The 27273-nt window shown below is 40.8% G+C and overlaps 1 protein-coding gene across 1 annotated transcript; it reads left to right on the top strand.

The window, feature by feature from the left end:
- The first annotated feature begins 13410 nt into the window (after positions 1–13410).
- Positions 13411–24187, top strand: LOC131251252 (NADPH:quinone oxidoreductase). Its single transcript, XM_058251869.1, has 3 exons — positions 13411–13618; positions 14308–14499; positions 23752–24187. Exons 1-3 carry the CDS (start codon positions 13513–13515, stop codon positions 24054–24056), a joined length of 603 nt encoding a protein of 200 aa, XP_058107852.1. The 5' UTR covers positions 13411–13512; the 3' UTR covers positions 24057–24187.
- Positions 24188–27273: the final 3086 nt, after the last annotated feature.

Genomic DNA, 27273 nt, shown 5'->3' with positions numbered 1-27273 from the left:
CTACGGGGAGGCTCATCGCCCCAGCGTAGGCCGACAGCTCGACCACGGTGTCCCATACCACCTTGCCCGACTCATGAGTCTTAGCGGATCGAGGTACCAAGGTTTAAAAGGGTTTTCACTGGTGAGTTTGGTACCTTAGATTCAAACAGTAGCGTCCATACATGGTGAACATACAATAGGGCCAATCAGGTTACTTGACGAGCTTGATTAGTACGAGTGCACGTTGAATTGACCGACATGAAGTGTGTAAGCACTCCGTGTGGTCTAACCACTGCCGACAACCAAGGTACGACTCGTGTTCATCGAACACGTCCTATGTGGCGAGACAGCCTCAGCCACCATATCAGAACCTGTTACCGATTGCTTGGACTATTCCGTAGTCCCAAACACATTCAATTCTAACAGATACTCATACAATCAAATCAGAACAGTAATGGATCAACAATTCCAATCATACAAGCATGTAAGCATTTGATGGATTTCAACTTAAACATGAATTCTCACATAAGAAGTGTCTAAGTTAAGCAAACAAAGAAGACAAGTTACATGGAAGAAATCATACACATCGTTAAGATAATTGAGAATCTCTTCTCAACGCCCTTAAAAAGTACAATATATTACACACTTGTTCATTCAGACATTTCTACAAGCACTTAGGCTACATATTCCAACATACATGATGTATGTTGGTGATAACACATATTAGGACAAATCCTTTCCCCAAGGAGTTGTTACACATACAACTAGCATAAACATATGACAATTAATCATGGCAAGCACAAGTTCAAATTTCATACGTATACGATACTTTCTACATATACATGGAATACACTAAACTCAATATAGTTCATATATATCAGAAACACGATACAAACATCGCATTTTGCATGTGAAATTGCACCCACATCAATACTAAACCATTAACCGACACTGAAAGCCTTGAAAACCATAACCTATACATTTATAGTCTGCACCTTTCGTTGGTAGACTTGTAATGAACTCAGTTTAAAGCTAAGTCTTTATGTACGGCAGACTAGGCAACCTATAGGTTAAATTAGGTTAGCTATTTGATAACCTACACTATCAGAAATTCTAAAACAGATTATGGTTAGGTTTTCTTACCTAAGAACGGGATTGGTATCGCCCGTATAGTGATCCAGTAGCGATGAATAAGCACGGGAAGAGGCAAGGTAGAATACCAGGAATCTTCTCCAAGTTCTCTCTCACTTTCTCTCTCTTTACTCTCTTCTCTCTCCTAGGGTTTTTCTCAAATTCGTATGGAGTGAATGAGAGAGGGTTAAAGGTCCTTATATAGGCCCAGATTTGATGGAAATGGCCCCAGGGCCAAGGTCTACTTAGGTTATATCCAAATACGGACTGTTCTGGTCCAACGGAGCACTTCTGGTGGCCCCTTTTCCATGTGCGGTCGGACTTAAGCTCCCTGACCATGGATCTAGGTCAGGCTTAGTTTTTGTACCGATCGAATTTATAGATCAGCCATGGCGGACCAGTTTCAGTTCAGCGGTCACGGTCACTCGATCAGGGCCACAAGTACATCGACATGTGTGGGACATTTTTCTTGATCCGAGGATGTATTTGGGTCAGATTCTGTTGGTCTGAATCCTTATATTTGGTCCACAAGCGACACGACTCAGATTACTTAAATTCAAATTTTATTTCTGCATATTTTCACGTTTCTCACACTCTTCGCTCCGGGCTCAAGTTGTGCATTTCTAGACACAGTTAGGACTTGATTTTTGAGGGAGTTGTCAAGTCCAATAATGCAGTCATATCCGTATAGTTCCGTGGTAATCAGACTTTCGACATGCGGTCCAGGTCCGATACGGAGTTTCAGTGTGCTCCCGAGAGCAACTGGGTTTAAAGATGGATTCTAGATTTCAGGGTAATGTAGCGTCAATGATTCTGCACGTTTTAGATCTTGCAGATCATATTTAAAGTGATTAGTGCTAATTTCATAAGCACTCTAGTTTAACACTTGCTAATATTAACTTAATTTCTAAAGGATTTGGTTCTGGGCGATTTCTGCCTGAAGTGGTACTCGGGTCTTTGTACGGATCTTTTCGAGACGTTACACTTATAACATTTAAGATTTCTATTGGAATGTCTCCCTTTAGACTTGTCTATGGGAAGGCTTGCCACTTGCATGTGGAGTTGGAACATAGAACCTACTGGTCGATAAAAAATCTGAATTTCAATTTAGACAATGTTGGCTCGCTGTACAAACTACAGTTAAATAAACTTGAAGAGATCCGAAATGATGCGTATGAGAACTCGAGAATTTAGAAGGATATGATGATGGCATTTCACGACCAACACATTCTCCGAAAATCATTCACACCAAGTCAGAAAGTCCTCTTATATAATTCGTAATTACATCTCTTTTCAAGCAAACTCCGATCTTGTTGGACCGGCCCTTTCACTGTTATCAATGTTTATCCTCATAGGGTTGTTGAGATTCAGAATCCAAACAATGACAATGAATTCAAGGTAAATGGACATCGACTAAAGCCATTTGTTGAGAGATTTGACGCAGAGGACATGTCCATGCCTCTGAATGATCTTGTTTATCAGGATTGATCTCCTACTCTGACGGAGGTGTAGTTAGGTTTTTTATTTTCTGTTCTAGGATAGTTTGTTTTATACTGTTTTAGGATAGTCAGCTTTATGTTGTTTAGGGTAGGTTGTTTTTTGCTATTTGGGATAGTTTTTTTTAGGTTGATGAACTCTTGTGCTAAACCACCTTCACGTTGAGATCCTTTAGGAAAAGCCTCTTGATTCCTTCCTCATGTACTACCTTTCCATCACTTCTCCTTTATTTTCATTGTTTCATGTGCATTGCATATTTATACCTTTTATATTGAGGACAATGTAGATTTTAGGTTAGGGATGGGAGCAAAAAAATTGTGAAAACTTTTTAAATTTTTTAAAAAATTTCTAAAAATTTTGTGAATTTGAGTGATTTTGAAGGCCATCCTTGATTTAGAAGTATAAGATACTTAATGTTGGTGATTTATGACTCTTGGATTCAGTTACCTGTTAGATTTCACAATTAAGTTCGAATTATTAATCCGTGATTAGAAATTTTAAATATTGATTGAGTCATGACTACACATGTCACATCTAGCTTACACGTTAAGGTGTCCGTTTGATATTGAATTGTTAACTTGTTTATCACTAAGCATGTAAGGAACCAACTTGGGGAATTCGTCCATCATGTTCTTTAAAAAAAAATAGAGAGAGAATACCTAGCTAAAAAAATAGTTGTCATCGAAAACGGTTACATATTAAAGATCTTTAAAAGGTTGACATAGCGTGAAGCCATCGATGGAAAAATCAAAAGCTAGAGGAATAAAAAGGCTGAACTATAAGGCAAGTTTCGGTTTGGGTTTGGTTATCAGGAATGTTCTTGTTTGATTATCAATGTTATCATAGAAATTGATGATTGAACCTTAATTGTGATAAGTCGAGGTTACACTATGCACCCATGGAACTCAATGTTTAGAATTGTTTTAATTGAGGGATTAATACTTTGAACTTGACCATGAAGTTTACTGTGTGCTTGAGTTTAAGAGAAGGTAATGTCCAACATTGATGTATCTTAGAATCCTATTATCTAGACTGTTTTTCAAAAACCACTTGAGTTTATAAAAATTATCATGTGATTCCTGAATTGTTTTTTGCATACTTTGCTCGGGACAAGCAAAATGCTGGTTAGGGATTGTGTTGAGGGTCAAATATTACACATTAATCCCCACATATTGCTTGGTTGTATGAATATGATAATACTTAACGTTCTATATGCTTGTGTTGTAGGGTGAATTTAAGAGCTTGGATTGAAAAGGGTACTAAAAGCTTTGATTTGATGCTCAAGAATCACCAAGGCAAGGGACGAATCCTAGGAGACCGAGATTGAAGAATTCACATGCCAAAGATCCGAGGAAACGAAGTGATTGAAGATAAGGGAGTTTAAAAATCGTCCTCAATGCAAGATCACAGGGTTCCCACCATCCGTTTAGCACCAAAACTTTATATTCGGCCTGAGGATCATAAAGCAACCGTACATGTAAAATTTCAGCCCTCGGATCTTTGTGGGAGTGGTCTAATGGAAAGATCAGCTATAAATCACTGATTTGGGGCCCACCTGATATTTGGATAAGCCTCAGTTTTGGACTTAACCCCTTAAATTAGATGAGAAAATGGATGAACGGGATGGATTGATTAAAAAAACATCATGATGGGCCCCACCTTGCATTGGATGCACACATAACGCACGTGAGCCCGCATTGCACCGAACTAGGGAAGTCGGTCAGGGTGCGCTGACCCAACTCCCAGCCTCTTCTTAGGCAGCTGCAGACGGGCGTCTACTGTGATGCATTGTCGCCCACCACCATCATTCCGATGGATGATCCGAGCCGTCCACCATGTCCGGGAGGGGGAACCAACCACAACCATGGTGATCATGTGCACCCATGCACGCGATCACAAGAAGGCCACGTTCAAACATAGGATGAACGACAGGAAGGAAGATCCCATGGGCCACATTAACAGACAACCAAAAACGTCCATTCCTAACTAAAGTTCCGAGGAGAATCCAATGGAGGGAGTGGATTTCCTCACCGATGCTGATCATGGGCCCACCGAATGTCCCATCGAAAGAATTTATGCATGTGGGTACGAAAGCAGCGTCCGAACGCTGCTCGGCCGCTGTGGGCTGATTGTGTGACCATAGCTGTGATTAGACCGATGATTTGGACTGTCCACAAGCAGAAAAAGGGGGTTTCGAACCCCACCATAGCTAGGTTCGAGGTTTGGGACGATCATCCGTCCCAAAACTCGAACCAACGCAAGAAGCTTTTGTGGTTTCGCTGCGCACGCAAGACAGCTGGTTGCATAAGCTTATGCACACCACCGACTCCAACCCAGCCAACCGACTTACACCATGCTTATAAGAGAGAGAGAGAGAGAGAGAGAGAGATCATCAGACCGTGGACGTGAGGACATGCGAGCAAGGAAGAGGAAGAAAGAGAGAGAGAGAGAGAGAGAGAGAGAGAGAGAGAGACGACGACCGACCAGCTAGGAGTTTACTTCCCTTTCCTGGTTTTATTTGTCTTTCCTTAAGAGATTTTAGTTTAGGCTAAACCTCTTAGCTAGGGCTAAGAGGTGAAGCTTGTAGCGTGATGGAATGTTTTCTACGGCTTTAATTCATGTTTAAAAATGAACTGTCCTTGATTCTAGTTTGATTATAAGGAATATTTTTTTATTTTTAATGGTTTATTGTGACTCAAATTACAATGGATCTGCGATAGCTTTGAGTATGTTCTTTTCATTATTGTGATTGTGAGTTTAGAAAATCCTATTGTTCACCATCGTCTCATGGGCATGGTCTTGTGATGGAATCAATTCTAGTTCTCATACCTCTCATCCATTGAGAACTAGATCAAAGGAAGTTCAGATTTGATTTTTAATGAGATATTTTCCAATTAGATGAAAATGGGACTGTGATTCCAGTTGTGTTCGTGAATCAACCATAGATCTCCCTGATCTCTATAAGTGGATCCTTATAAACCCTAGTTTTCCACCTTTGAATTTTACAAGTTTTAGTTACATAATTTACAGTGATTCTCTTAAATTCTTTTGATTTAGATTACATCTACTTCTAGTTCTAGTTATAGTTACTTTCAGAATACGCACAATGTTCAGTCCCTATGGATTCGACCTCGGTCTTACTGAGATTATTACTACATCGCAACCCTACACTTGGGGTTATGAACATAAACCTAGAAAACCAATATCGATTTGATCCAAAGCTTTTGTGGTCTATATTAAGTTTTTAATGGTTAATCACCACCTTTTCCTATGGTGTGGTCCACTTGAGATTTGGATTTGAATTTATTGGCACCATGACTTAAAATGATATGGAAAAGTTGATGGATGAAGTGGATATATATATATATATATAGGAAAAGGTACTATGCGCTCGACTTCACGATAAGCTCCCATGAGGTCAAGCTGTGTGGGCCTCACCGTGATGCGTGTCGACCATCAACACCGTGCATTTGATGGGTCCCCTCTAAATTATGGGATATCCCAAAAATCAGCCATATACGGAACTCAGGTGGGCCATACCATCTAAAATCATGTGAAGACATGCCAAAAACATATAAAAGCACTTAGTGGGGCCCACCTGAGTTTTGAATGCTGCTGAAACTTGGTCTAAACCCTCATCCAAGTGGGACACACATAATGGATGGGCTGGATTTGCAAACCACATCTCGGTGGGCCCAAAAAATGATTATGAATGTTTTAATGGTGCACGACCCCTCCCCACTTCTGTATGTGGTGTGGCCCACACAAGTCACGGATTGACTTGATTTTTGAGACCTAGGCCCACGATGGAATGGTGCATCTGACTGATGGGGTAGATGTTCGAAACGCATCACGGTGGGGCCCACACAACTCGACCTCATGGGACGGTCTTGTGAGGTCGAGCGCATAGTACCTTTTCCCTATATATATATGAATCATGAGTCACTAAAGTTTTGGATCAGGGTGCTGCATCACGAGAGCGGTTCAGATTTTGGGCCTACATCACATGTGATGAGTTTTGAAAAAGTTCTCATGAGTTCTTGTGAGAACTGGCATGTAGGTGAGCATTCCTCTCTCTCTCTCTCTCTCTCTATATATATATATATATAGAAATGCTCAGCTACGCACCGGTTCACACGTCAGTACGTGCGAACCTTGCTATCAACAATCGGATTAGGTGGACGGTCTAGATGAAGGCGCTCTTATGCACAAGTATGAGAGAGTGAGTTTCCTTCTCGCCTCTTCTCCTTATTCTCTAACTCTTCGAAGGACGCGACGGAAGCCTTTCATTAGAAGTTCTTTCGATGGGATGCTAGGTGGGTCTCACCAAGATGTTAGTGATAAATCCACACTGTTGATCCATTTTGAGAGGTCATTTTAAAACATGCGACCAAAAATGAAGTGTATCCAAAATTGAAGTGGTCCGTATGAGAGGAAACAGTGTATATTCAGTGACCACCGTTTAAATATTCATGGTGCAATATAAGTTTTAAATCATGCTAATATTTGTGTTCTCAGTTCATCCCAATACGAATGACGTTATGAACGGTATGGATGGCGTGTTAACATCACTGTCAAACCTATGGAGGTTTCAACGGTATGAATTTCCCTACCCACATCTTCCTTTATTGCAGTCAACTTGAATCTTGGATCCTATTCAAATTTTCTCTCAAGTATTAGAATGATCTCACAAAACGGATGGATGAGATGGATCTCTCAAAAATATGACGGTGGGCCCTACCTAGTTTCCAGCACATGAACTACCTGCTAAAGACTTTCACATGAAATTCGCATCCAATTATCTGGATGAACAGGCATCGTAAACAGATTGGCTACTCCCCTGTTGGTGCTCTGTGGACCCCAACATGATGTATGTGTCTCATCCATGCCATCCATACATTTTAAAAAATAATTTATGATATGAACCCAAAAACTAAGGTAGATAAAAATCTCAAGTGGGCCACACAGTGTTGATTGAACTCTCAACATTAAAAACTTCCTGGGGATACCAAAGTTTTGGATCAAGCTGATATTTGTTTTTTGCCATCATCCAGGTCTGTATGACCGAATCTAGAGGTTGGATGCCAAATAAACATTATGGTGGGCCCTAAAAAAAATTTAACGGTGAGAATCATTATCACCGCTGCTTCCTGTGGTGTGGTCCACTTGAGATTTGGATTTGCCTCAATTTTGAGATAATGCCCTGAAATGATAAGGAAAATTGGATGGACGGTGTGGATAAAACTCATACATCACATGACCACTTAGAGCTCCTGCCCATTCCTAGCTGGAGACAGGCAACGGTAGGACACAATCAACATCCTCTCTGTACACAATCTGTTCCCCAATTTCGCGAGATGTAACCATGCTGGAAACTAGATGGGGCCCATCATAATGTTTGTGAAAAATATATCCCGTTCATCTGTTTTTTGAGCTCATTTTAAGACTTGAGACCAGAAGTAAACATGATATAATACTCAAGTGGGTCTCACTAAAGGAAAAGGTGGGTAAGGAAATTCCTATCATTGATATTTTTGTGGTCTAATTGTGTGGTCTACCTATGTTGGCATTTGCCCAATTTTTAGGATTATATCATAAAATGGTATGGAAAAATGTATAGACGGTGTAGATATAACTTATACATCACAGTGGCCACTCAAAGCTCCTGCACGTTCCCAGATGTAGATAGACAGGTGAGGCGAATTTCCTTCGCAAGGATGCTTGATGGGCCCCACTGCAATGTATGTGAGAAATTGATTCCATCCATCCATTTTTCGAGCTCATTTAAGGACATTAGACCAAAAATAAGGTGGATATAAAACTAAAGTAGGTCATACGAGAGGGAAAACTGGAGAAAAAATTCCTACCGTTGAAACCTTCATGAACTCCACCTCGATGTTTATATGCTATTCAAACTGTTTATAAAGTCATTCCCAATGGGATGAAGTAAATACACCAAAAATATGTCCTTATACAAAAAATTTTATGGCCATAAGAATGCTTCAACGGTGCTCACTGAATATCCACTATTAATTCTCATGTGTCGCAATTGAGTGTTGGACGCACTTAATTTTTGGTCGCATGTCCAAAAATGAGCTCGGAAAACGTATGGACGGGGTGGATTTCTCAAAAATATCTAGGTGGTCCCATCCAGTATCTTGCGCAGGAGCTTCCTTCAAGGCTTTCGAAGGAAATCCGCACAATCGAGGCGATTTGGCTAGTGACGGTGTAGCTAGCCAGGCAGTAAGTGCTTGGTGCTATGTGGATCCACCATGATCTATGTGTTTTATCCATACCGTCCATCCATTTTTACACATTATTTTAATAATTTACCTCATGAACGAGGTAGATTAAAATCTCAAGTGGACCACACCATGGGAAAATAGTAGTGATTGAACATCTACCATTGAAAATCTCCTGGGGCCAACTATAATGTTTATTTGACATCCAACCTATAGATTAGGTCATACTGACCTAGATGATGAAAAAAAAAAATCAGCTCGATCCAAAACTTTGGTAACCCCAGGAAGTTTTTAATGGTGAGAATTTAATCAACACTGTGTGGCCCACTTGAGAATTTGATCTACCTTAGTTTTTGGGTTCATACCATGAAATTATTTTTTAAAATGTATGGACAGCATGGATGAGACACATACATCATGTTGGGGTCCACAAAGCACTGATAGGGGAGTAGCTAATCCGTTTACGATGCCCATTCATGCAGATAATCGGACGCGAATTTCATGTGAAAGTCTTTAACAGGTATTTCATGCACTAGAAACTAGGTAGGACCCACCGTCATGTTTTTGAGAAATCCATCCCATCCATTCATTTTGTGAGATCATTCTAATACTTGAGAGAAAATTTGAACAGGATCCAAGATTCAAGTTGGCTGCAATAAAGGAAGATGTGGGTAGGGAAATTCCTACCGTTGAAACCTCCCTGGGTTCGACAGTGATGTTTACACGCCATCCAAACCGTTCATAACATCATTCGTACCGGGATGAACTGAGAACACAAATATTAGCCTAATTTAAAACTTCAGTTACACCATGAATATTTAAATGATGGTCACTGAATATACATTGTTTCCTCTCGAACTGACCACTTCAGTTTTGGATACACCTCATTTTTGGTCGCATGTCCTATAATGACCTCTCGAAATGGATGAACAATGTGGATTTCTCACTAACATCTTGGTGGGACCCACCTAGCATCCCAGCAGAAGAATTTCCTATGAAAGGCTTCCGCCGCGTCCTTCGGAGAGTTAGAGAATAGGGAGAAGAGATGTGACATAGAAGGAAACTTGCTCTCTTAAACTCGCGCATAAGAGTGCCTTCATCCAGACTATCTGCCTAATCTAATGTTGATAGCAAGGTTTGCATGTAATGACATGCGAACCGATGCATAGCTGAGCATTTCTCTCTCTCTCTCTCTCTCTCTCTCTCTCTCTCTCTCTATATATATATATATATATATATATATATATATGGAAATGGTACCGTGAGGTCGACCTTATGGGAACTTTCCATGAGGTTGAGCTGTGTGGGCCCCAACGTGATCTATGTCGAACATCAACACCATGCATATGATGGGTCCCCTTTAGGGTATGGGATATCCTAAAAAATAGTCGTATATGAAACTTAGGTGGGCAATACCATCTAAAACCATTCAAAGACATGGATAAAACATATAAAAGCACTTGGTGGGGCCTACCTGAGTTTTGAATGCAACTAAAACTTGGTCTGACCCCTCATCCAAGTGGGACATACACAATGGATGGGCAGAATTTGTGAACCATATCTCGGCGGGCCCAATAAATGATTATGAATGTTTTAATGGGAGGGTAACCCTCTCAACTACTGTATGTGGTGTGGCCCACCCAAGTCATGGATTGACTTGATTTTTAAGCTCGTGGCCCACCCTGAAATGGTGCATTTGACTAATGGGGTTGATGTTCGACACACATCATGGTGGGCCCACACAACTTACACCTCATAGTACCATTTCCCATATATATATGTGTGTGTGTGTGTGTGCGCGCACACGTGTGTGTGTATGTGTGTATATATATATGTATATATGTACATATATATACATATATATATATGTGTGTGTGTGTGTGTGTGTGTGTGTGTGTGTGTGTGTACGGAACTCGTGCAAACTTTTTGGAAAATTCATCATACATGATGTGACTCCAAAATCTAGATGGTCCACGTGAAGCAGCACCTCAAGAAACCCCTTAGGCCCAATATTTACTTCGATCCAAAACTTTGGTGGGCCATGAAAAATGAAAACAGTTTCCTCCCTAGATTTGCACTTCTCTTTGCTATGGGCCACCAAAATTTTATATCAGGGTGAAAATTTGTCCCTTGGGGTTTCATGGGATTCCGCAGCACATGGACCGTTCGGATTAGACGCTCATGACATGTGTGCAAAGGCACGCATGTGCGTAGGTGCAAAAGTAATCCGCTCATTAGGTGGCCCATATTAATGTATGTAATGTATATCCACACTGTCCATCCATTTTTCAAAATTATTTCAAGGTATGATTCGAAAAATGAAGTAGATCAAAAATAGTAGTGATTAACCATTAAAGCTTTCTCACGGGACACAAAACTTTTGGACCAACTTTATATTTTCTTTCATTTCGCGGTTATGTGACCTTATCAAAAGTTTGGATGATAAATAAACATTACAAAAATATTATAGTAGTCCCTAGGAAGATTTTAATGTTGGAGCATTCAACACCATTTTTTCTTATAATATGGTCCACCTGAGATTTTGATCTGCTTATTTTTTCACCTCCTACCATGAAATGATATGGAAAAACAAGTTTATAATAAACGCATCAATGTGGCCCACCTAAAGGGCTGCACTGTCTTACATGCAGTGAGGCCGCACCTAATTCACTCCCCTTAAGGGGGTATTTGGCGCATGGAATTAGATGGTATTAAGTGGGATGAAACTTTAAATCCCTTGGTTTGAAAAATCATCCCTGTTTGGTTCATCATAGGTTTCCACCATTGGATCCTGTGCATGGAGTAGGGAGGGCTTTCCACAATTCAACTAGGATATGCAAAATTCATAGGATTTCCTCCTAAAAGTATGAGAAAGGAAGTTCTTACTCAGGTAAGAGAGGTGGGGGCCCACTTTGATATTTGTGAGGAATCTACCCCATTTGTCTACTTTACAAGATCATTTTAAGGTAATCAACCAAAAATGAGCTAGATTTAAAACTCAAGTGGGCCACATAAGAGAAAACAATGGGGATTGAGTCACCACCATTGAAACATTCATATGGCCACAAAAGTGTTGTATCACGATAAAGTTTTCTATGTTATCAGTTCATCCCAGCAGGAATGAACCTATAAATGGTTGGGATGACACATAAACATTAAGGTGAAGCTCAGGAAGGTTTCAACGCAGGAAATTCTTTCCCTACTCTTCCCTCTCATATGGCCCACATGAGTTTTGGGTTTGCTTAACTTCTGTAGCATGTCTTAAAATGATCTCACAAAACGGATTACGGGGTAGATTACTCACAAACATCACGGTGAGCCCCACCTTACTTCTCACTATGATTTTTAAACACGATTTTCAAGATTGACGATTGTTTTCCATCTACAACTAAACACTACGTTAATCAAAACATGTTGTTTTCCATCTACGTCTAAACACCACATCAATCAAAACATATTTAAGCCCTGCACATATATAATGCATGATCCAAACACTAGAGTAAATAACTCACTCCCATGCTATTAAGAGCCAATCCACCAGCAAAGTACATTTATTGCAAAAAAAAAAAAAAAAAAAAGAAAAGAAGAGAAAAAGGCAATCGCATCCTGCATAGTAACATCTAATTCCATGCACCGAGTACCGGCTTTGGTGAAACCACGAATTCACTTGGTGGGTGTGACCCTTGGCTGTGGGGTTCACAATAATATATGTGCCTTAAATCCACACCGTCCAACCATTTTTACAGATCATTTTAGACTATGATCCAATAAATAAAATTGACCCAAATCTTAGGTAGACCACACCATAGGAAACAGTTGTGATTGAATATCCACCATTAAAAACTTCATGCTTTCCACCAGAATTTTTATTTTCCATCTAACCTGTTGTTAAGGTCCTAAAGACCTATATGGAGATACCAAAAAAATATCATCCTGATCCAAAACTTTTGTGACCCACGAGAAGATTTTAATGATCAATTACCACCGTTTCTTGTACCATGGTACATCTCAGACTTGGATTTGCTTCATTTTTTGGATAATGCCATAAAATAAGATTTCAATATGGATGGACGGAGTAGATGTAGTCACATACATCAAGATAAGTGGGTCCCACAGTCAGGGGTCCCACCCACCACGGTGGATATGGATCCACCGAAGACGCTCCCTGGGAATCTTGGAAGCGTCTCTTTCATGCCATCATATAAAAAAGACAACGTGATAGAGTAAAAAGGTGGATTCCCGTGCCTTTGGCATGTTATTTAAAGAAATGAACGCATACAGTGGCTGTATCATAACTTAAGATACAGCCATTTTTCCCTCACAAATTATCGGATTCTTAGATTATCCTACCTGTACAAAAGTTGGGCCACATCGTGATGATTACCTGCATAAAAGATTAGGTCGCTCTGTACATAGAGCATAACACAACGTCAATATCAATAAACACCTGTTGTGGTCCATCAAATGAGTCGATAGGCCCCGTTCTTATACCAGGTCATCTACATGGAACGTCCCACATTTTGAACGGATAGGATACTTTACACATCCGAAAATGAAATGGCTGTATCAACTTATAATGCAGCTGCTGGATCTAATCCGACCCCATCTCTCGGGGCGCCTTTAAAATCTCATACAGAGTCAGACGCATCCGGAGGAGCGTGCGATGGAGGGAAGCATTGCGGCAGCAGCTAAACCCGTCATCATCAAAGTGGCCGCCCTCTGCGGCTCGCTCCGCAAAAGTTCCTGCAATCGTGGCCTTCTCCGCTCCGGTATTGTTCTCGTCAATCTCTTTTGCCATCCGTCCATCACTGGCTCCTGTCCGTAGTTGAAATCCCATCCGATCCTATGGAAAATTCCATCCACCATTCCCTTGGACTCGTCCTCCACCCAAGCTTGTGGGATCCACCGAGTTGTATGTGTAAAATCTACTCCGTACATCAGGTTTTGTACTGGATCTACGGCATAGAGCGAAAAATCGGCGAGATACACAACTCAGGTGGGCCACACCACAGGGAACAATGGGATGAAACACCAACCATAGGATTGTGTGTGGGGCCACCATGGTGTGTAATCTTTCATCCAACCCATTAATCAGGCGCAAGTCATCAGGATAAAGTGAAAATCCAACTATCATTCTGATCCAAGTAATAGGCGGGTCTGAACTTACGAGGTTTTAGTATCAGCTTTACATTGGTACCACTGGTGTGGCCCATCAGAGCCTTTTTTTTTTTTTTTTTTTATAAAAAAAAAATCAGGCTGATCGTTTGTATGTACGGTTACAATAATGGTTCTCACCTGAGTGGATTTACATATCTGCATAAAACATTTGTTGTAGACGATTCGGGTCCCTTGATGGATGGCCCGAATCCCTTGTTCCACCTACCACCTGTCAATTCCTGATCCAGAGCGCCGGAGGGGATGCAAAACCTCCTCTTTCTTCTTCTTCTTTTACTCGCAGCTATCCAGCTCTCAAGAGACTCCATCAAAGGTATGCAGATTGACTACGTTGACATTGAGCCCCTCCCTTTACTCAACACCGATCTTGAGGTCAATGGCACTTATCCTCCGGTTGTCGAAGCCTTCCGGCGCAAGATTCTTGAGGCCGACAGCATTCTCTTCGCCTCTCCAGAATACAATTATTCTGTTACCGGTAACGCTTGTCATTTTAGTAGCTGGATTTTATTTTCAATGTTTATAGTATTCTGATAATTAGCTGAAAATCGCAAGAGAAATGCTAAGGCAAATTGGGAATAGATAGAAGCATAGCTCGAAAACCTGAAAATTCGAGTCAACTCACCTTGATGTTCTGCCGTGTTGGGTCGACTCAAAGATTTGACCGGTCTCGACTCGATATTTAATAAACTATTATAATAAAGAGAAATGCTCCAAAGCTATCAGAGCACCACAAGTTATAGTGCTCCTATAGTTGCATTGGGACACTTTGACAATCCAGTTGATTTGTCTAGAACATTCATTACGTCCAACATAGATATCATGTGCTACCATGTGAATATTACACCTATATGACAATCATAATGTTGTGATCATTACCCTTTAATATGGATGGTCAATATAATTTATACAAGAAATAGGTCAAACCTCCTATTTCATCGATCTATTTGTTGGGGTTTACCATATATTTGCCACGATTCTAAAGAGCTACTTTTGTTAGGCCATGCTAACCAATCCATACATGCTTGGAAAATGGATGGCCACAAACATAAGGAAAAATCAGTGATGGATTGGATCATCCAATCAGTATGATTTTTGCAGTTGCCAATAAAACGTGTTCGACTTAATAGACAGTTTGGATTGATGGACTTGACTATCCAAGTGAACTAATGCAACCAGGAGCATTATAACTTGTAGTGTTCTTAGATCACTCGAGCATTTCTCTATAATTATAAATATTAGGTATGCATGTCGATATATAAAATAGTTGGACTTTACATGTAATATAAAATTGGAATATTATCATCATATTGTTAGTTGGTGCTCGTAGAGAGCTCGAGCATCTCTATAATTAAAAGTATTAGGTATACATGTAGATATATAAAATAGTTTGACGAATATTTTAATCAAATCATTAGTTGATCTACTGGTTAAGTATCTCTTTGTATGAGGTTGTTAGTTTGATTCCCACCCACCCCATTCATCTTTTTATCATTTCAAATAGTGTCGACTCAGCAAGTGACTTGGTTTGAGTCTCCACGACTCAGCCAAGTGGGCGAGTTGACTTGGTGAGTCTTCCCAAAACTTCAAGAGACTTGGCTCGAAATCTCACCGAGTCGAGTTGGCTCGAAATCTCACCAACTTGACTTCATTTGGCCAAGTTTCGAGTTGAGTTGTTTCAGCCGATTTTGGACGGGTCAGCAGCTTTTTGAATTATGGATTGAAGAGGTGATTTATGGCACGTGTAATGACCTGAAACATTTGTGTGTGATCCTGGCCATTCATCTAGTGGGGCTCACCATGAACATTCACTAGCCCAAAGTTCAGGGCAGATGTCAAACCCAATGATGAGGTCTTTGCTAGATAAGTGAGAGCCGAGAAAGTGGTGGCGGATGCAGAGGGGAGGGAAGAGTTTAAGGGTGATTGGTTGGCTGATGAGGTTGGTATGGAAAATTTTTCCATTTGCTGCTCGGAATGCTTAGGTGTGTGGTTTCCAAAAGGAGGATGGAAGGATATCAAGGTTGAGGATGGAGGGTGAGGCACTTGTCTCACTATAACAAGTATGAGATGTGCATATGGTTTTGTCAGGAGTCGGACCTGAACCATGGGGATTGGCTGGAGAGAAGTTAAAGGGCCTCCAGGAATGGAGAAAATGCCGTTAATTCCATGAGTTTCAAATTACGCATTAGAGTCATCATCAGAGTTGTGATGACTATGCCGGATAGCCAAAATAGACTCTGGATGGTTGATGGGGACATCTCGCAGGCACGCAAGCCCCCCCCCCCCCCCCTTACGCACATACGCAAGGAGGAGGAGGGCCTCATCACCGATCTGAATCGATGACGACGTTCAGGGAGGACCTCCTAGTTATAGGACTGCGTTTTGGTTCGTTGGAGCGGACACAATAGTCATGTGAATCCCACCATTGGTTCTCATGATCGTGACCCACTATTTTAATTAATCTATTACTTTGGATTTTACTTATTATTGTTATTAGGAATATCATGGATGGTTTAGATTGCTTTGATTAGTTGTTATTTTTTATTACTTCGTCTTCAAGTAATAGGTTGCCCACATGACGCGAGTTTTGCGGTATACGATTTTATTATAAATAGGCATCCCTTATAGTCTTTTTTCTCATTGAAGATGATTAATAAAATTTCGTATTTTTCTGCTTATCTAATTCTCTGAGTTGTTAAAACCTAATTGGATGCGAAACCCTCCCTTCTTAGAAGGGCTAACTACCGTGGTGTGAAGCCACACCCATCCCAAATCGCCCACATCTCCTACCCTCCATATTTCTTATCTCTTATAGCCATCCCCTCATCAAATCAACCCACGTTTGTGGCTAATCTTTTCCCTATAGTAGATTTTCAGAATCTGACCCTGTAGGAGGGTTGAAACTTCGACGGAGCACCGTGTTCAAACCGATCATTCGTTTGGCCTGAAATTTGGAGGGAAGGTGGCCCATCCTTGGCCGACCAGGCCCTAGCTAGTTGATTCCAGATTTATGGGCCCCACCCACGTGCGGGCCGCCATTCACGCACGTGCATCAAGCCTGTTTGCTGTCCACACGTGTGGGCTGATTACAGGTTCCGTCTCATCTCTTTTTCACCACTCTTTCACCCCAAATCCCTAACCCCAACCCTAAATTACTCAAATCCCCAATTTTAAGCCCTTTCTTCAACCTTAGGGTTCCCCGAATTGAAATCTGTGAATCACTTGGATTGGGGAATTATTTCTGTGCATGTGTGGATAAATTTACCCTCTTCTGATTACTCTTTGGTCTATAATTTTGATTGATCCAGCCCTAGCTTATGTATGCTTGGGCCTACATAGATTCCCCTTGATTGAATGCTTGAACTTTTGTGTGGGATATGGAATTTTGTGTAATTGTTTCTGAACTAACGTGATCTAAGCCTGAAATTCTTGCACATCATATTTGAATTTCATGTCTTGCATCAAATTTGGTATCAGAGCACAAGGTTTTTTTTTGTTTTTTTTATTTTTTTTATTTTTTAGGGGAATGCATTGCATGTTTAGGGTTTACTTTATTTGTGTCCATTATGCATTAAGTATCATCATATAAAGCTGTTTAGAGGTCCATAATTTCTGATATAAGCTGCTGAATTTTCTGCTATCAGAAAATCCGCAAATTTTTTTACTGGATTTTCTGTTGACAGATTCTTTGGGCAGATAGGTTGCTGGAAATTGAGTAGTATTGTGTCGTTTCCCCCATATAGTCCTATAGGAACATTTAGTCTCACCTAGGCACATATAATCGTATTAGAAGGTCCTTAAGTTGAGTTAGTAGTTGTATGCCTACACATACAGGTTGTGGTTTTGGCTTGCACCCTACACTAAATATGTAGCAATTGCAAGAGTCAATGAACAAGCTGACCCAGTAGTTTGAGTTTTTGGGTAAGCGCTTGGAACAATGTATGGACCAACGCTTTGAGCAGTTTGATGTGCACATTACTCAACTAGAGACCTCCGCCAGGGCAAACCCCATCATTGGGGAAGATGTCCAATTTTAAGCAGGTGGTCAGGAGGATAGACTAATGAATGGAGGTGGCTAAGGAATCGGTTATGGGCACATACCTGTGCACCCACCCCGTGAGGGACATTAAGACCACTATAACCCCGATGCATAACTTTTTGAAAGAGTTAAAGTAGATGCCTCCACATTTGGTGGCCACTTGGACCCTAAAGCTTTTCTAGATTGGTTGGCGGACATGGACCACTATTTTGAGTGGTACAACATGTACGACCTTGTGGCTAGAAAGAGTGCACTAGAGGCTAGTGTAGAGTTACCCACTAAAGCCATTCCGGTAGTGGAGGAGTTTTGTGATGTCTTTCCTGATGATCTACCGGATGAGTTACCCCCTATGGGGGATACACAGCACACCAGGACGCGGGACACCATACTACCTATAGCCGAGTTTCCATTTAATAGTTCTGTCGATAGGTCTATAGGTTTAAGTCCTTTTGAAGTCGTTACTGGTTATAAACCTAGGAAACCTATTGATCTTATCCCTATGTTACTGTCCCATAGGCTATCAGAGTCTGCAGAGTCTTTTGCCCATCATATTCACTCATTGCATTAAGAAATCAGACGAAAGATTATTACTAGTAATGAACATTATGAAATTTCTGCAGACTAACATAAACGATTCAATGATTCAATATAGGGGACTCTGTGATGGTTCGCATCAGGCCAGAGCAGTACCCTCAGGGAGTCGTTCGTAAATTACACACGCGTAGCGCTGGACCATTTAAAATTATAAAACGAAACAGTCTCAATGAGTATGTGGTAGATCTTTCACCTTCCATGGGAATTAGTTCCACATTCAATGTGGAGGATCTAGTTGCGTTTCAGGGGACCATTGATACGTTGTCCGGCCTTTTACCTAACCATCCTGATTCCTCAGACCTTTCCCTTGATCCATGCCCCCCACCGGACCCATCTTCTCAGCCTCTACCTCCCATACTTACCCTTCCCATACCCAAAGAGGAAGACAGAGGATATTCTGGACCATCAGATAGTATCGATGTCGTACGACGGATTTCAAAAGTTTTTGATCAAGTGGAAGTCACGCCCAACTTCAGATAGTACGTGTCTCGCTGAGGATGAGCTTTAGAGATTTGATCCTGACATCTCGGAGCGGTTCAGGAGTTTTGTTTCTTCAGTGGCGAAACCTTCGCAGCCGGGAAGAATTGATGGGGACATCTCATGCACATGCACGACCCCCATCCCCCTCATGCACGTATGCAAGGAGGAGGAGGGCCCTACCATTGATCTAGATCGATGACGACGTCCAGGGAGGACCTATTAGTTAGAAGATTACGTTTTGGTTCGTTGAAGTGGATCCGATAGTCATGTGAATCCCACCATGGGTTCTCATGATCGTGGCCCACTATTCTAATTAATCTACTACTTTAAGTTTTGCTTATTATTGTTATTAGGAATATCATGGACGATTTAGATTACTTTGATTAGTTGTTATTTTTTATTACTTCGTCTTCAAGTATTAGGTTGCGCACATGGCACGAGTTTTGGGGTATACGATTTTATTATAAATAACACCCATTGTAGTCTTTTTTCTCATTGAAGATGATTAATAAAATTATGTGTTTTCCTGCTTTTCTAATTCTCTGAATTGTGGAAACCTAATTGAGTGCGAAACCCTCCCTTCTTCGAAGGGCTAACTACCATGGTGTGAAGCCACACCCATCCCAAATCGCTCCCATCTCCTACCCTCCATATTCCTTATCTCCTACAGCTATCCCCTCATCAAATCCACCCACGCTTGTAGCTAATCTTTCCCTTACAGCAGATTTCCATAATCTGGCTCTGTAGGAGGGCTGAAACTTCGGCGGAGCACCGTGTTTAAATCGATCATCCGTTTAACCTGAAATTTGGAAGGAAGGTGACCCATCCTTGGCCGACCAAGCCTTAGCTGGCCGATTCCAGATTCGTAGGCCCCACATACGTGCGGGCCGCCATCCACACACGTGCGTCAGGCCTGTTTACTGTTCACATGTGTGGGCTGATCACAGGTTCCCTCTCATCTCTTTTTGACCCATCTTTCACCCCAAATCCCTAACCCTAACCCTAAATTACTCAAATCTCCAATTTTATGCCCTTTCTTCAATCTTAGGGTTCCCCGAATTGAAATCTGTGAATCCTTTGGATTGAGAAATTATTTCTGTGCGTGTGTGGATGAATTTACCCTCCTTTGATTACTGTTTTGTCTATAATTTTAATTGATCCAGCCCTAGCTTGTGTAGGCCTGGGCTTGCATAGATTCCCATTGATTGAATACTTGAACTTTTGTGTGGGATAAAGAATTTTTTGTAATTATTTCTGAACTAACGTGATCTAAGCCTGAAAATCTTGCACATCATATTTGAATTTCATATCCTGCATCAATGGTACTCTTCATCAAGCGAGAATATAGATTCAAGATCAGAAAATTTTTTATATGCTAGAGTAGCTGTCTTTTGAAGAAGGGCTATGCTGCACTGCTTTATGCATTTGGGGCATGTCTTGGAGAAGTGCCCTTTCTGGGCACATAAATAACACCTATCTGAAGTGTTTCTTTTGAATTTCTTTTTTCGGAAGAAACATCATGTTTTATCGAGGCACATTTTTCAGGTCGGGAAATGTTTTGGTTTATCCCGGTGAGGCTGTGGCACCTTCTTGGAATGATGCTTCGTCTTGTAAGAGCAATCGCAGTCCTTTGGATCCCGACATTAGATGGAGAGATCAAGCCTATCACATGCCGAACCAAGTCATTTGCCAAGTTGTTCGACATTCTGCATGAATTTGTGCTGGTTGCACAGCTTCTCAATGGCTTGAATGCTGAAATGATGAATAAGGCCAAAGGAGATCTACTGTAGGTCGTGGCCTTCGAGGGTTAACAGTTTCTGGGTTTCATTGCCTAGAGGTTCGGGGAGAGAATTCAGATAATTTTGCTTTAGATTAACATTGTCAATACTATCAAGGATATAAAATCTCCATGACATGGTATCGTAGTGCTTCTTGATGTCTTTTTGGTTGAAAGAACACAGCTCGGCCTTAAGGAATTCTTCTCGGGCTGTTTCTTGGTAAGTTTGAATGGAACCAATGAACTCATTGTAGGTAAGTCCCATGAATGCTTCAAAAGTCGGGGACTGGAGAGCCTGGAGCTGCCTGTATTCCCCAAGGTTATTCCACCATTCACATAGGTGGCCGGCAAGGCGATCAACAAACTTCTGAATTGTACAGGCGGCAGTGGCATTAGGTGTATGCATTTCAGTGGTGCACCATGAGTACATTTAAAAAGAATGAGTTTGCCATTGTGAGGGAGGAATATCATCAATTGTATTTATTTCAGCATAATTGACTCTGGTGGGTATCCTTCTGCCTCGCAGAGGATTGTCTGTTTCAGATTCATCATAAGACGGATCTTGCACGGTTCCAATTCCATGCTGCATGAATAACTTCGGGTATTCTTCAGTGGAGTCAGAAGAAGAATCTGGGGCTGGAATTTGAGCATCGATTGCCATGGCGGGAGAGGGTGATTGAATGTATGCGGCACAAGGTAAAGAGGTAATTGGGTTAAGATCAGTAGTGGACGTTGGGAGGGAGGTGAGATCTAGGATAGAGGAGGCAATAATATTTTCAGCTAGGTTAGAAGGTGGAGGTGTATATGGAATGGCTTTGTGAGGTTTGGGATGAGAAGAACGGGGAGGCCATTCTCGAGAGGTTGTTGGAGGCTGAGAGGAAGATGCTATAGCAGGTGTAGCTGGGGGTTTGACTCTGGAGGCATCTCTGGAGAGAAGTGGGAAAGGGTCTTTAAATGGGTTTGTAAATTCTGGCAATGGGGTCAGAGGTTGGTGCTTGATGTTTGAAACATAGGGTAAGAAAGTAGGTGTGAAGGAGGGGAAGGCTTGAAGGAATGATGGTTGAGGGGATGATGAGGCCAAAATGGAGGATGGCTGGTTTTCCAGAGACTTCTTTTCTGCTTCATTTTGTGCAAGAAGTGGACTTGAAATTGCCCAACTGGTAACTGTCATGGCAATTTGGTATAATTCTTGTTCAAGAGCAGCAATTTTTGTTTGAACCATTTCTTCCAGGGGAGTTCTTGGAATAAAAGGAGAAATCCTGCTTCTTGTGGGAGTGAACAATTTGTTAACAGGATTAGGGTTAAGGAGAACTATCTAAGGGCATGTTTGGATAGTGGGAAGAAAAGAAAAGCAGAAAACTGTCAAATGATGGATCCTATGGATTCTATGAGCATTATTGAAACATGGATTAATATGGATTTTAAGGAGAACTATCTAAGTGCATTAAGGAGAACTACCTCTCAAATGCCAATAGGAACAACCATATGGAGTCAAACTGTACGGTACAACCATAACTGCCTATCAAATACCATAGAGAGTCAACCTACTGTATGGTTATGTATAAGGCTTAGTTCCAGCAACAGGATGATAGATTTAGGCATCTCCAAAACTCTGATTTTAACCATACTTCTTCGTATATCTGTTTTGCAGGTTTTTCGATAACAACCATGTGGCATTGGAGTGCTGTACTACAATACAAACATCCCAAGAAGGGTTCTATGAGTATATATAGAGTCCATATAAATGATCTGACTCCCCCCCCCCCCCCCCCCCCCCCCCAAGTCTATTGGATTCCAGGATCTGCCATGTAGAGTCTGGATGCATCATGCAGTCCTCTGCAGGCCAAGGTGTACCTTGACTATGGACAGATATTTGTTCAGTGGGATTGGTTTGGAATTGCCCAATTCATGGGGTTTTTGGCTCTCTCTATACCCAATGGGCTCATGATTTGGATGCAGATTGGCTGCACCATGCCACATATATGTTGGATGAGTTGTCACAATTTAGTCTAGCCCACAAATGTCTACATAAAGATGTGACTGTTTAAAACCATACAAAGTCATCACTATATTGTTTATATGATCATTCTACAAAAAAGGAAGCTTGTTTTTATAGCCTATTGGAAAAAGAAAAGGAAAATAAAAATAAAAATCCTGCTGAAAACTGATGTTCTGTCTACTGGTCGTCACTGTATCTCTTACTTATTTTCTATTTCGTGTAGGAGAGCATTCAGACAGTCCTTTTGCAATGTTTTGATGAGTACTTTTACACTAGATTGTATGACACTGTGAATTCGACATGTAAGTTCTGTTATACGTTGAATGAGAACTGAGAATCTAGAAACTTGGCATATTAGGAGGTTAAATTTCCAATAAGAATTGAACACCTGAAACTTCTCTCGAAACTTTTTCAAAGGCATACAAGCAGTTTGCCCTTGAAACTATTCAATATTTTCAGCAATAAAAGTGGAAATGAAATTCTAAGGCATAAAAAAACTGGGTTGTACCATACAACTGGCTGTAGTTGCTACTTACCCTTTGCAATTCCCATTGAGAGGTTTATATGCAGCCCACATGCATGCTGACCTGGCAAGTTTGTTGACTTCTGCTTTATGGAAAAAATGGATAGTTCCAAGAAACTTGCCTGTGATCCATATTCAGTGTACGCCTGTACATGCCTATGGCATGGTCCTTGCACTTTTCAACCACTCAGATGTCGCACACTGGCCTGTTGAATGTTGGCTGTAGGTAAGGGTTCATTTGGCGTTAGCAAAGATCTAGCCATTGATAGTGATATCTACAGCTTATACTAATCCCTATTTCCTTTTTTGCAATGTCAGCGCCTCTGAAGAACGCCATTGACTGGGCATCTAGACCTCCGAATGTATGGGCAGATAAACCTGCTGCCATTGTTAGTGCAGGAGGTGGTTTTGGGGGTGGACGATCACAGTACCATCTGCGGCAGATTGGAGTTTTTCTTGACCTTCATTTCATCAATAAGCCGGAACTCTTCATATACGAATTCCAACCTCCCACGAAATTTGACAGTGATGGTAACTTGATACATCAGGAATCCGTGGAAAAGCTGAGGCAGGTTCTTTTGTCTTTGCAGGCATTTACTCTCAGACTACGAGGTAGTTCTTGAATTTACTTGTTTAACTGTATGGGCATTTATTCTGTACTGCATTGTTTACAATGGACTGTAGAATGTTGTAGGTCTCTACGCGTATTGTGTTCAATGACAATGATGTTGAAATGCAAGTGTTTTAGTTTCTTTCAGTCAGATGTGTGTGTGTGTATATATATTTGTATGTTTCTGTACCTCTGTTTTTAAGTACTTAATGACTGGTCTGAGGCTAAGAGGAGGGACGATATGGTCTTCTTCCACCTTGATCTCTGTGTTTTGCATATTCTACTTTAATAAAATGTTATCCTTGTCAAATAACAATGATTATTAATAATAATAATATAAAAATATTTATATTCAAAATAAATGATTAAGTAGTTGTATGTACTTGACTCCAACATTTAATAAATACCAATATTATTTATATTAGTAGTAAGTGATTTAAGTAGTTGTCTGTACTTGAGAATATTTTTAGTTGGTACAAATAATAAGTGTAATATCCTTAGTAAATTTTGGGGTACATTTTTTTTTCTCCAAAAACTTGCTATATATAGAAATTTGCTATTTTTGATAACTTGCCTTATTTGGACTAATCAGAGCCAGTAGAAGTACTTTACACACTAAGAACAAAAAGCCTTACCATAGGCACCTGAACTTGGTAGATTCTTGATACCATCATGATCATTGGTGACCATTCAACCGACAGAGCGACAAATCTGAGACCTTCCATTCATTAGATCATCAATCCAACCATCAAAAGTTCACCTTTACTTCTGATCTACCCCAGGGATTGATGGATCGGATGAATCCCAAAGGATTGAAAATTCACTTTTCCAATGAATCCCGTAGGATTGAAAATCCACTTTTCTGACCATTAGAATAATTGATTACTTTCTTGAGAAACATCCCAAATATTTGTATAAAGTTATCCACCTTGCTTAGAACATTCATTGCCAGCGAGTGGGGCCCTCACTGCCCAAGAATGGAAAGTGTGGGGCCCACCCATGCCCACAAAAAAACTCCAAAATGGGGACTGTTTTAGGTCAGCAAGGGGAGGCCCCAGAGGCAGATTTTTAGAGCTTTTATGGGGGCCCAAACATGGTCTAAGATTAGAAATATTTCACATGATTTGTAGTGTTAATCGAGAAATTGTTTGCTTGAAAAACGGAAGTGTTGATAGCTGACCATCTCAGCCTAATTTAACCTATACTAGGGCCCTTCTTGGTTCCTAAAACAGACCCAGCTAGTGACCCAAGGTTGGGACCCAAGACCTGCCAAAGATCGAGGCCCATTTCGGCCCATTAAGTGCACGTTTGAACTGACCGGCTTGGGCATACTTGTAGGGCCAGCTATAGCCAACTTTGGACAGCGATCAAGGCTCATGAGAGGCCCAATAATGAAGCACACAAAATAGGACTAGGTTGGGGTAGACACAGCGTAAGTGTGTGGGGTGTGTGTGCGTGTGTAAAAAAAAAAAAGAAAAAAAAAAAGAAAAAAAAAAGAAGAAAGAAGGTTGGGCTAGACAAGATCAGGCTGAGAGAATAGTGGTCTCTTGCACCGTACTGTGAAAAGGCCCATTTCGGGTCCTTGGTGTAAAATACACATCAGAACAGCCTGTGAATCTATTTTATACAAATTTTTTTTTCCTATTCACATACGCACCCACACCCACACCACATGGCCTGCGAGCTCTCAATCCCATGATATCTGTGGTGAAATAGAGTCTATCTACCACTAAGCCATGGAGTCCAAATTAGAATAATGCAAGTTAATGGATATAATGGACCACCTAACTACCCACCAAGTGGATGCTTCAATGGTCATGTAAACCGATTGGTTGAAATAAATATAAGTAGGTCCAAGTGGATGACTTGGTGCGCAGAAGGCAGTCTGTTCGGGCAGCCATTCAACTAATAAAAATGACCATGATTTGGCCCGAAAAATAACCTTGAGAAGTCATTAGGTCAGCCCACCAAGTGGACCCTGGTGCGATCACCAAACGTATGTCCTATGGACAATCCAGCCATACAAATCAGGGCACCAAACTACCCTGCCATGGTGACCATTAGAAGGTTGATCATGACCATTGAATCATCCCAGTAGTGGCCCTTAGATGTGGGTCAGGGTTACCAGTCAGAAAAAGACCCCGCCTATAGCCATAGTTGGTCTATTCAATCTCACCCGTAGAAACCTAAATTTTAGTAATAGGAAAATGTTAATTACAACAAATGTATGATTAGAATGGTGGGAAGCAAGCATAAGAAAAAAACACACTTTCCCAAACATGCATACAAGAAGACTCGGGAAAAAAAAGAAAGAAATGCAGCAAGCAACGAAAAGGTAACGGAGAGTGTCTCATCCTCAGTTATGAATCAATTAAGGTATATAAAAATGATTACTCAACCGGCGTTAGGTAACAATAATGGCCATAACCGTTACGCGTTACAAGGCGGCCGTAACGGTAGTTAGTAACGGACCTGTAATAGTTCTGGAATAGTGTTTTTTTTTTTTTTCCTTCTTAAAATTTTTTTTTAATTAATTAATTACTTAATTAAAATGGCCATTACAGTCCATATCATTACTACCATGGTTACCAATATGGAACACCTTGGAATCAATTTGAGTGAGTGGTTACTAACAAGTAGGCATGACATCTCATAACACAAGTGGTTCCTAGCCCTGTAAAGGTCATGACAGGGCAATACAGGTTTTACGGGCTTCTTTTTTTTTTTTTTTTTTAAGTAAAAAAATTTAAAAAAAAAAAAAAAACTGTGATACAGGTTTTACGGGCTTTTTTTTTTTTTTTTTTTTAAGTAAAAAAATTTAAAAAAAAAAAAAAAAACTGTAATAGCCATCAGAGGGCCGTAATGCCCATTACCAATTAGGGCCTTCTTGGAATCCATATTACAGATCATATTGGAATTGACCTCTAGTGGTCTCATGAAGTGTTCACCCTTGGAATCCAGGTATTTAGGTCATATCAGGATTGACCTCTACTGGTTCATGGGGAACACTTTAGCAAACTCCTTTGTGAAATCTAGGTCAAACTCCTTTGTGAAATCTAGGTTGCCAAGCTCTAGGCTCTTGACAATTCATCAGGAGAAAAATTCCAGAATGTGGATTAAGAGTGATTTAATTGGCCAGTTGTAATTGTTACAGGAAAAATGGGTAAGCCAATAAAAGGTCAGGTCGGAGGGGCTAAGCGAGCTCAATCAAACGGCCAACTCGGTTTGAG

Source organism: Magnolia sinica, chromosome 7 (genome assembly GCF_029962835.1).
Source record: "Magnolia sinica isolate HGM2019 chromosome 7, MsV1, whole genome shotgun sequence".
Classification (NCBI taxonomy): domain Eukaryota; kingdom Viridiplantae; phylum Streptophyta; class Magnoliopsida; order Magnoliales; family Magnoliaceae; genus Magnolia; species Magnolia sinica.
This window is presented reverse-complemented; position numbering and strand designations above follow the sequence as displayed.

Coding starts and splice junctions, on each gene's coding strand:
- LOC131251252 (XM_058251869.1), top strand. CDS start 13,513: ATGGAGGGAAGCATTGCGGCAGCAGCTAAACCCGTCATCATCAAAGTG. Junction 13,619..14,307: donor TCGTGGCCTTCTCCGCTCCG/GTATTGTTCTCG, acceptor TTTTACTCGCAG/CTATCCAGCTCTCAAGAGAC. Junction 14,500..23,751: donor ATACAATTATTCTGTTACCG/GTAACGCTTGTC, acceptor TTGCAATGTCAG/CGCCTCTGAAGAACGCCATT.